Source organism: Mauremys reevesii, linkage group 4 (genome assembly GCF_016161935.1).
Source record: "Mauremys reevesii isolate NIE-2019 linkage group 4, ASM1616193v1, whole genome shotgun sequence".
NCBI lineage: Eukaryota > Metazoa > Chordata > Testudines > Geoemydidae > Mauremys > Mauremys reevesii.
The window spans coordinates 101,479,330-101,491,362 of NC_052626.1; the positions used below are offsets into that span (position 1 = coordinate 101,479,330).

The following is a 12,033-nucleotide window of genomic DNA, read 5'->3' on the forward strand; positions in this document are numbered from 1 at the left end:
CAGTCCCTACAGTGCTCAGAGGAATTGAAGGCAATATAAGACGCAATTCTGATTGCTGGAAAAATTCAGTACATTTAGTTTGGCTCAGGTTTCAAGCAAGAATTTGGGTGGGAAAGGGGGAAGCGGGCTTAGATGTGTCAGAAGCTCTTGGGAACAGGCACAGCTCTGTGAGGTCAACTTCTTTGTTTTCTCTGAATTAGTTCAAACATCTCTAATTATTATGTATTTTAATATCCATCAGGCTAAATCCTTCTATAATCATTATTAAAGGTGCAGATACCTGTTCTTGCAAGGTTCTGAGTGACTCCTGGAAAGTGCTGAGAGTCTTCTTGAAGTCAGTAGCAATTGAGAGGTTTTTGGTTTGGTGTTTGTTTATCTCAAACTTCAGTACAGAAGCAGAAATCTCCTTTTTTGGCTTTTCTAGATTCATTACTTATGATCAACTCTTTACAGCTCAATACAGCACATAGGTATGAAACAAATAGGTAGTATCTCCTGCTGAGCAAGTTATCAATAACTCACTTTCTGTCCATGTTAGACAAAAGCAGGATGGCTTTTATCACACAGAAAGCTTGCAATAGATGTGCCACCATTGTTTGGGAATTAGTAGTGTCATCCATTCTAAACGTTCACTTATTAAGACTGAAGTACAGAAATAAAGATCTTCAATGAAGAGCAATGTTCAGTGTGTCCTCTTTGTATCTGACAAACTGCAAGGACTTTAAAATTGAAATAATTAAATGCCCAGTTGCACTAGGGTTAGAAAAAGTGCAGTGCACCAACTCTATTGTATCTTTTTCATTGGTGTGTTTTGATACTTACTTAATTAATATTTGTAAAGCATTTTAATGTCCTTTGATGGAAGAAAGGTTTGATTGAAACATAAAGCAATTTTGTTAGTATATTGCCTTCATTAATTTTAGAGATACAGTAATGAGCTACGTGGTAGGTTGTGTGCTACTGCTGTGTATATGTTATGATGATTGTAGGAGCAAATTCTGCTCTCAAATACATGCATACTTCTTCCATTGATATCGGTGGAAATTACACATGCATAGCCAAAGGCACAGAAAAAAATTCTACCTTGAAGATTTATTCAGAGCTCATCTTTCAAAATTCAGATTTTTTTTTCAAGTAGTATCACTTTGTTAAATCTAACATACTCTAAACAAACTCTTCTACTGTTTGTATTGTTTTCATATATAGAAAATGCAAAATCATACAATGATTTCTGGAATGAAAATAAAATAATGTTTGATTCACATTCATGCCATAACCCCCATGCCAATAAAGCTCTGTGTATATCAGTATTTCTAGGCATCACAAATGGTAAAAGAAGACAAAAATGAAAACAAAGAAGAAAACCACCCCAAAGAGACAGTTCTGTGAAATTGAAAAATATCTTAATACCTGGACTTTTCAGGTGTATTTAGGAAGATGCCTGAGGATTTCTACCTTTACTGAATGTCATTTGGTTCATGTTTGATTATTTTTTAATTAGTTCCTGGAATCTCTGAGTGCTTTAGGCTAAGCTCTTTCATCTACTGTCAACAAAAGAGAGAACACATTTCAAATGCTTCCATCTTGATTATGTCTTTGCTTTTACATAATTGAAGGCAATATATAGTGTAAGCACTGCCTTAACATTTGAAACAAATTAGTAAAAATAGGATAAAAACATAGAAAGTGAGTGTATGTTTGGATTTTTTTTAAATTTATATTTACATTTATTCCTCTTTATTAATTATGTCATTCATTATGTCAACTATACCCAGAAGAATGGAGAAACTCAGCCAATTTCTAAAGTATTGAAAGTGCATGTATCTCTCACTGAAGTCTATAGGAGTTGTAGGTGCTCAGATTGTGTCAGGATTTGTCTCCAATTGAAGATTTGTAAATGGTAGGATTTAATAATACTGCTGATTAATTTTTAGGAATCAGTGAATGGATTAGCATTTATCTCTTGAATTTGCAACATTATCCGGAGTCATATGGGATGTGACTCTTATTTGTTTTATGGTAGCACTTACAGACCCCAACCAAGATCTGTACAAATGTAGTCAGAAACACTTTATGCGTCAACCTTATCATGTAAATAGACAAGACAGAGTAGGAGAAAGAAGGTGTTAGTTTCCCATCTGCAAAATGGAGATACTAAGTCACAGAGGGAGGGAGGGAGTGACTTTGCCCAAGGTCACACAAGCAAGTGTGTGACAGGACTGGGAAGTGAGCCTTGTTTCTCAAGTCCAAATGCATGTGACCACAAGGTTAACCTTTTTCTCGTAAGCTTTTCTGTAGCAGCTCTCATTAATCTCTATTTTAACAGAATGTCGGTATATATTTTCATGAATATCCTTTTGGGGTAGTTTAACCCTGTGTGTGTGTGTGTGTGTGCGCGCGCGCGTATCCACTTAGTGAAGAATGGACCAAGAGACGTGGGGAGAAGACTGACTGCCCCAAAGCACCATCTGTATGTCTGAGAGGTGATTATATACATGATTATGTTAGGGATGGGAAAACTTGTTTAGGCAAAGTAAGATCTAGGGCTTTGCCCATTGCCCAACCGGAACCAGATCTTTGTTCAGGTTTACATAATTTCATCAGAGTCTTCCCCAAATCCAGTCACTCCTCACGTGCAATTTTCCTTATGGATTATGCTCCCCCTTACTTCTCTAACAGCTGTCACCATTCCTAAAATTGTTTTGCATGTGTTTAGATGTTATGCAAGGAGGTCTGTCTCCTTGCTGGACTTAATACTCTAGATCTTCTCAGTCATTTGTTCCTCAGAATTAAGAGCTTGCCTCTCATGTGAAATCCCAGAATTTGAAAGGTGGTGTTTACCTGAGTAGTCCTTTGGAAAAGTGCCATAATGTTATCTTTTTCTAAAGGCAAAATTGGAAATGTCTGAGGGAAGCTCATTGTATGGATACACACATACATAAATCTCTAGTGCATCTCTGTAACATTTTGGCAACATATGAGGCCAATAATGTGTATGTGAGATTCAGAAATTTGGAAGATTGTAAAGTATTTGCAGCGGGTCTCTTATTTTTGCCCTAAAACCAATATTTACTGGCAGAACCTCTTCTTTTCCTCAGCTAAATTTTTCAACCAAATATTGCTACCACCACAAGACTGGAAATTCTGATGATAATTCCGTGTATAATTTTCACTCGTATGACAAGTTTAATTAAAATGGTGTTTGTAAATGGTAAAAGTCAATAGTTTAAGCACACCTCCCACTGAGGCTACATTACTCTTTCATCTCCTAATTTATAAGCACTAATCAATTTGATGCCTCTGTGCGATCTTAACACCTTTTTTGTTTTTGTGGCAGTAGTTAATTTGGAGAAATTACTGAAAGAACATTTATTATCCCTGATCTTTCAAAAAGAACAATAAAGTGCAAAATAGTAATTAGTGTTGCTGACTTGAGTTTGCTTTCCTCTTACAGGAAGGAGGTGTTGTGGCTCTCTTTAAGATCTGCCGCCAGGATTGTTTCAGGTGCCTTTATCCCCAGACTCTCAGAACACTGGCATCCATATGCTGTGTGGAGGAAGGGATTCACCAGCTGGAAAAGGTATTGTTACTTCAATGCTCTTTACAGTGATTGTTCAACAAGAACAGTGTAGTCTAATCGTTAATCTCGTCTAGTAATTGGTAACTTGGGAATGTGTTTGGATTCAGTTCAGGCTTGTGTTTGATACCCTGCTTGGTGATGAGCTCAATTTTCCCACACTGAGCACATCTTCAATGTTTACTCCATTAGTTTCAACAATAACATTATCCTGTTCAATTGTCTGTACAAATGATCTCTCTAAGTAGGGATAATTTCCATAAAGCAAGTAGATGCATTGATGGCTGTGTCAAGAAATTATTGAAGTAATTACCTCTGGACTTGTTAAAGTCTTTGTTTAGAAATCCCAGTGTTCCAAATAACCCAAACCCTTGAAATGTGGAGAGCTTTAAACATGTTTAAGCCCTTTTTTCTGACATCCCTGCAAAGCACCTCTGTAGTAATGAGGCAATGTATAAGGGGTATAATTGCACTAGTATAGAGATAAATATAATAGCTGAATGTTAGGAAGAGGCTTCCACCAATAAGCAATAAGTCATGTAGAAGACCATTTTAACACTGATAGCTGACATGAAAACATTAACCCACAAAATTATTTGGACTGCTTATACTTTAATCCAACATCACCCACAAAAGTACACTTCTATATTTAGGAAAATGAGCACTTCTACCAGTCACTAAATCATGATCTCATCCTTTGTGTTTCATAAAACACTCATCTTCTACAGTTGAATAATGTGCCTCTTCAAGTTAATGATAAATGATTTCACTGCTACTTTACATTGACATGTCTTGTAATTTACTACCCAGAACTCAAGCAAAGTATGACAGCACATCTGCAGCAAAAATTAAGTCTGTAAGCCTAGGTTTAATGAAGATAACTTCTCACATTTTTGTTGAAATAAGTATTAGTTCAGACTGACACAGGAAGAAGTCTCAAGGGTTCACCCATTAAATCTGTAATAATCATGGCAACAAAACTGCTAAAGAGGGGAAACAACCTGTTAGATCTTGTCTAGGCTATTCCCTGGCAAAGTCAGGATGTAGTCCCTTGATATGGGACATACAAAATATTAAGATGACATTACAGAAGTCCAAGAGGAAGCTGTTGTCCTTGTGCCTATATGTCTATGGGCTGATTGTAATGGGGAGAAGAGGTGGGAAGAACAAGTTTGGACAAAATCAACTCTCTGCTGGGGTTTGACTATTTTTAATTGAGATCTTTACCATTGGATTCACCAATTCATTTGTCAATTGGGCCTTCAATCCCTAAATCCCTAAAACCTTCTCAGAATCTGTGCCTTGTCCATTAAAGGCCAGAACTGGAGCTGAGAAGTTTTGTTTCCTACATCTGGCTAAACAGAATTAAGGTTCAAGACAGGAACATTCAATTGTTAGTGACGTAATGTGTGGCAGAGGCAGCTATCTTTGTTTTTTTTTCCTGAGAAGAAAGGAGGGAGGTGCAGCTGGAAAAGGGGGAAGCTAAAGAAAAGCAAGACATCTAAACAAATGTTTAATGGCAATTAAAGAGAATAGATCTATACTAATGATTAGTTAGGCGGATATGATTTAATGAGGAAACAGAAGAGTTAATTCACGCTGATAGTGGAAAAATGGGACAGCCATGAGGAGAGCCTCCTTGGGTGATAGTTAATTTGAGTTATATTTGAGAGAGCTTAGGAAATGGGAAATAAAAAAGAAAATGACAGACGAACTCCTATACCAGGGGTTCTCAACCTTTTTCTTTCTTTCTGAGACCCCACCCCAAACATGCTATAAAAACTCCATGGCGCACCTGTGCCACAGTAACTGGTTTTCTGCATATAAAAGCCAGGGCCAGCATTAAGGGGTAGCAAGCAGGGCAATTCTCCGGGGCCCTATGCCACAGGGGCACTGTGAAGCTAAGTTGCTCAGGCTTCTGCTTCAGTTCCAGGTGGTGGGGCTTAGGGCCTCATGCTTCAGCCCCATGCAGTGGGACTCCAGCTTTCTGCCCGGGGCCCCAGCAAGTCTAACACTGGTCCTGCTTGGTGAACTCCCTGAAACCTACTCGCGGCCCCCCAGGGGCCCTGGCCCCTAGTTGAGAACCACTACCCTATATTAACCTTAAATCAGCCGTCTATCACTCTATCAGCTAGGATTTTGTGGCTGTTGAGGATGTGTATATGTTTATGGATTTAGTAAACTGTTCCTGAAGGGAGGAATGCGTCACACATCAGAAAGAAGAGGGGAAAATTCAAAATAAATTCATATTGAAGTGAAAAATGGAAACACTTCATTTCAATTTTCAAAATGTTTTTTTTTTCCAGCTGAAACAGTTCAGTGAAATGGACATGATTTTTGCAAAGCATTTTGGTGTTGCCAAATTTGCGTTTTTGCGATGGAAAAAATGTTTTGGCTGAAAAAAGTAGCCCAGCCCTAGTTGGGATTTAACTTGCTGTTCTGTGCATCATCATCAGACCATAGGAAGGAGGGCATTTAACACCAGAAGGAGAGCATTAGAACTTCAGCACACTTTACTGTACTTTTAATGCAGAAAATTCATTAAAACTGAAGATGCATTGTATCTAAAACAATTTAGATTGTCAAATGTTATTTTGTCTTGAATTATCCAATTAGGCTTCAAAGCCATTAATGCTTGTAAAGAACCACCTAATGGAATATTTAGTGGGGAACTGAGCTAACAGGGAGTGGTATACTCATGGAAACAATTATAGGGCTTAGTGACTGGAGACATTAGAAATATTTTCTTTTATTTCTCCAATTTCATGCAATCTCACAAATTCAGTGGTAGAATAAGAGTGTCTGGGCTGATGTAAATGCTATTAAAGTAGGGAAACCACCAAGACAGTGTGGTGGTGTTTACAGGAGCAATGGGAGTACACTTTAGTCTGATGTTTTTCATGGATTTTAAAATATTTGAACACTAAAGTAGTATAATTACATTATAAAAAATTTCTAATATGAATGAAGCTATAATGTAATGTCTAGTATTTACAGTAAAGCAAGTTTTCTGTTTTGTGTCTGCAAATGTTATAAGGACAAAATTACTCATAGACTTTAAAGTCAGAAGGGACCATTATGATCATCTAGTCTGACCTCCTGCACAACGCAGGCCACACAATCTCACCCATCCACTTCTGTAGCAAACCCTTTGCCTATATCTGAGTTATTGAAGTCCTCAAATTGTAGTTTGAAGACCTCAAGCTGCAGAGAATCCTCCAGCAAGTGACCCGTGCCCCATGCTGCAGAGGAAGGCGAAAAATCTCCAGGGCTTCTGCCAATCTGCCCTGGAGGAAGATTCCTTCCCGTCCCCAAATATGGTGATCAGTTACACCCTGAGCATGTGGGCAAGACTCACCAGCCAGCACCCAGGAAAGAATTCTCTGTAGTAACTCAGATCCCACCTCATCTATGATCCCATCACAGACCACTGGGCATACTTCCTGCTGATAATCAAATATCAATTGCCAAATGAATTGCCAAAATTAGGCTATCCCATCATACCATCCCCTCCATAAACTTATCAAGCTTAGTCTTAAAGCTGGATATGTCTTTTGCCCCCACTACTCCCCTTGGAAGGCTGTTCCAGAACTTCACTCCTCTGATGGTTAGAAACCTTCATCTAATTTCAAGTCTAAACTTCCTAGTGTCCAGTTTATATCCATTTGTTCTTGTGTCCACATTGGTACTAAGCTTAAATAATTCCTCTCCCTCCCTAATATTTATCCCTCTGATATATTTATAAAGAACAATCATATCCCCCCTCAGCCTTCTTTTGGTTAGGCTGAACAAGCCAAGCTCTTTGAGTCTCCTTTCATAAGATAGGTTTTCCATTCCTCGGATCATCCTAGTAGCCCTTCTGTGTACCTGTTCCAGTTTGAATTCATCCTTCTTAAACATGGGAGACCAGAACTGCACACACTACTCCAGATGAGGCCTCACCAGTGCCTTGTATAATGGTACTAACACCTCCTTATCTTTGCTGGAAATACCTCGCCTGATGCATCCTAAAACTGCATTAGCTTTTTTAACAGCCATATCACATTGGCGGCTCATAGTCATCTTATGATCAACCAATACTCCGAGGTCCTTCTCCTCCTCTGTTACTTCTAACTGTGTTACTTCTAACTAATTTATAACTAAAATTCTTGTTGTTAATCCCTAAATGCATGACCTTGCACTTTTCACTATTAAATTTCATCCTATTACTATTACTCCAATTTACAAGGTCATCCAGATCTTCCTCTATGATATCTCGGTCCGTCTCTGTGTTAGCAATACCTCCCAGCTTTGTGTCATCTGCAAACTTTATTAGCACATTCCCACTTTTTGTGCCAAGGTCAGTAATAAAGAGATTAAATAAGATTGGTCCCAAAACTGATCCCTGAGGAACTCCACTAGTAACCTCCTTCCAGCCTAACAGTTCACCTTTCAGTATGACCTGTTGTAGTCTCCCCTTTAACCAGGTCCTTATCCACTTTTCAATTTTCATATTGATCCCCATCTTTTCCAATTTAACTAGTAATTCCCCATGTGGAACTGTATCAAATGCCTTACTGAAATCAAGGTAAATTAGATCCACTGCGTTTCCTTTGTCTAAAAAATCTGTTACCTTCTCCAAGAAGGAGATCAAGTTGGTTTAGCACGATCTACCTTTTGTAAAACCATGTTGTATTTTGTCCCAATTACCATTGATCTCAATGTCCTTAACTATTTTCTCCTTCAAAATTTTTTCCAAGACCTTACATACTACAGATGTCAAACTAACAGGCCTATAGTTACTAGGATCACTTTTTTCCCCTTTCTTAAAAATAGGAACTGTTAGCAATTCTCCAATCATACGGTACAACCCTTGAGTTTACTGATTCATTAAAAATTCTTGCTAATGGGCTTGCAATTTCATGTGCCAGTTCCTTTAATATTCTTGGATGAAGATTATCTGGGCCCTCTGATTTAGTCCCATTAAGCTGTTCGAGTTTGGCTTCTGCCTCGGATGTGGTAATATCTACCTCCATATCCTCATTCCCATTTGTCATCCTACCATTATCCCTAAGCGCCTCATTAGCCTCATTAAAGACTGAGGCAAAGTATTTGTTTAGATATTGGGCCATGCCTAGATTATCCTTAACCTCCATTCCATCCATAAAACTGACTGTAAAGATACAGTATATGTAGCATAGTTGTGGCTATGTCGGTCCCAAGATATTAGAGACAAGGTGAGTATGTTAATTATTTTTTTGTTTTGGGACCAATTTCTGTTGGTGCGAGAGACAAGCTTTCAAACCACAGAGAGCTCTTCAGGTCTGGAAAAGGTTCTCTTTACTGGAGCATCACCCCATTAATGGGCCACTCTACCTTGAATGGTCTCCTAGAATATGCACTAACTGCTTAATGGTAAACAATCTGTTCCACCTTGCATTTAGCTGTGAAGTTTGGTGTACCTTTCCCAGACCTGAAGAGCTCTGTGTTGCCCCAAAGCTTCTCTCCACACCAGAAGTTGGTGCAGTAAAAGATATTACCTCACTCACTTTGGCTATGTCTACACTACGAACCTTACAGCGGCACAGCTGGACTGCTGTAGCTGCCTCGATCTAAGGTCTCCCATGTAGCTGCTCTATGCCAGTGGGAGAGAGCTCTTCCGCTGGCATAATTAAACCACCCCCAACGAGCAGCAGGAGAGAATCTCTGTGCACATAGTGCTGTCCACACTGGTGCTTTTGTTGGTGAAACTTAAGTTGCTTGGGGTGTGGTTTTTTTCACGCTCCTGACAAGTTTTGCCAACAAAACTGCTAGTGTAGACAAAGCCTTTCTGTCTGTAAAGAAATATGGAATTCAACTTTTCTGAGTCCACACACTCTCAGGAGGAGTAGGCAGGGCTTAAGTGATAATTTGGATTTTTAGATGCTTTTCCTGGCTCTATAAACCTATTTAGGGTGACCAGATGTCCCAATTTAATAGGGATGGTCCTGATTTTGGGGTCTTTTTTTTATATAGGCTCCTATTACTCCCCCACCCCCGGTCATCCTAAACCTAATCCAAGTTAAAACATTAATTTAAAATCTAAACGTGTTGAAAAATGCCTATTTCTTAAAAGGGGAACATTTCCCCAGCATTTTGTTTTTGAAGAATAGTTCTTCTGACCAGATCCTACCACTTATACATGCACTCACCCTATCACAGTTTAGAACTGCTTTGTAAAAGCTTGCACTCCCATAAGACAAGATAAATAATTAATTAATTTTTTTTTACAGTGGCTTTTTTGTTATGATAAGGGTGAGCAGGTAAATGTCTTTGTCCTGAGCAAGTTTAAGCCACACTTGCTGTGTAATGGTTCAGTTCTCTTGTAGATTAAGTCAGCTGACCAGAGATAAAATATTGCAGCATGAGTCAGTTCTGAAGTGATCTGGGGTAATTATCACTTTGCTTGAAGTACAGTAAAGATATTTGAAAATGTAATGTTGGTTAATTGTACAGACTTGAACTAGACCACTCTGGGAATCTGTCAATATTAAATTGTTCAAGCTTTTCAAGTAGAAGCCATCTATTGTAGTAAGACGATTATGGAAGCCACCTGAATTTTGTGATTGTGGAGTTGTGTGTGCAGGAACACAGTGCTGTATAACCATTGCATTATAATCATCAGATAGAACATGGGCTGCTATCACTTTACTAAAATAACAACAACGAGGAGTCCTTGTGGACTGCTGATACACACTAACACGGCTACCACTCTGAAACCTATCACTTTACTAGGCACTTTATAATCTTGTGGAATTTTCCCCTAACCTCTAAAGGGAATTATACCTCTTAAAAATGGGAAAATGAAGGGAGATCATAGCCTCAGCTGTTTGTTAGGAAAGAACAGCATTTAAGGGCAAATCCAACCCCCTGCCCCCTCTTATGTGGATGCAGAGGTCCCCTTAGCAGCAGAAATGTTACAGGGTAAAGGGTTCTGGAGACTGTCCAGTGGTGTGTGTACCCTCATGTGACATGGAGCCCAGTTCCAAAGGGCCTGCTTGTACAGCAGTATGCAAGGGGCGTGTAAGGGCCTAAATGGGCTATTTAACATCATAGTGAAACACTTGAGCTGTGATCTTGCAATGGTTTCCACTCATGAAGCCCCCTGTGCTACATTAATGTCAAAGAAGTTCTGTGTCTGCATAGCTTGTTTGTAAGGATCGGGGTCTAAGGCATGATACTTTTATACTTGTACATTTTTACTGCAAAAATGTAACACTTACACCAAGGCTCAAGTGTGTGATCCTTACTCAGTCAAAACAAGAGGAAAAGATCTGCTGGATCAGGCCACAAATGGCTAATTATTGCAATATAATATAATATAATTAATACCTATGCTGTGTGAAGCATTAAATAATGCATTTAAAGGCTGCAACTCTCCATGGATCTTGAACTGAGGCAACTACAACAAAAACAAATGATCTTCACAAATATTCATTCAAACAGCTGCCCAAATATTAACATTGACCAGTACATATTTGTTTTAAATATTTAAAATGGCCCATGGAGCCAGACACCTGGAATCTACTCATTAAAAGGGAAATGATTCCAGAGAGAGGCTGATGACAGCCCTTGCTACTTTAATAAAACATTTGCAAAAGGTGGGGTGTACGTACAAAGCTTTTTAATATTGTACATTATGTAAAATTGCCCAGTTATGGGCTGTAAATTGCTGTGAGTCCCTCAATGAAAATACATGATTTCCAATGAGGTATTACTGCAAAAAGAGAAGTTTAGGAATGGGAAAACAACTGTGAACTGAAACTTTTTTTGTGAAACTGAAATAACTTTGCAAAACCCCTTTAAATGTCAGGAAAAATCTTAATGGTTAATATTATGTAGGGACCCTGCCTTGGAAAGAGAGAAGCACATTATAACTTTACACATGGGTCGTAATCTTTACAGGACTAGAATATTGTCCAGCAGGTTAGACAAAATACAAGAGTTTTTAACAATGGTCACTTTATATGGGGGTAGGACTATGTGAAATGTTTGCTGCAGAACCTGAAACCATGTAACATTTGTACATAAGTTTGAGCTAATGAGAGCTGATTTATTGATTTTGAAACAATTTCAAACTTTGTGGTTTTGACTGAGTGTTGTTTTGAGTTTCAGATTATTAAAGCCAAATACATGTGGTTTGAGCCCAGTGAAGAAAAACATTGCATGAATCCTTGTCAGTTAAACTCCCTGAGTTTTACGTAGTTCTGGTGAGAGGCAGAAATTGGAGTCAACTTTAAAAGTTTGGGTTGAGGATTTATGTGACTTGCTATAGAGAATAAACACCCAATGAAGTTGATGGAGGCTGTGCCCAATGCAGTCAATGGCAAAGGACTGGCCCAATAGCGAGTCAATACTTTAGCTTTTCATTCTTTAATTTTCTGTAAATAAGTCTGAGTTTGTCCTCACTAGAACTAGTCATGAAAATCAGAGATAAG

At 38.6% G+C, this 12,033-nt stretch overlaps 1 protein-coding gene across 2 annotated transcripts in view; it reads left to right on the forward strand.

Annotated features, from left to right (window-relative positions):
- INSC (INSC spindle orientation adaptor protein) overlaps nt 1–12,033 on the forward strand; it is a 170,366-nt gene that overhangs the window by 94,841 nt on the left and 63,492 nt on the right. For both annotated transcript variants that reach the window (XM_039533206.1, XM_039533207.1), the window contains exon 7: nt 3,455–3,580. In XM_039533206.1, coding sequence (XP_039389140.1) covers nt 3,455–3,580 — 126 coding nt within the window. The remainder of the gene's footprint in view (nt 1–3,454; nt 3,581–12,033) is intronic.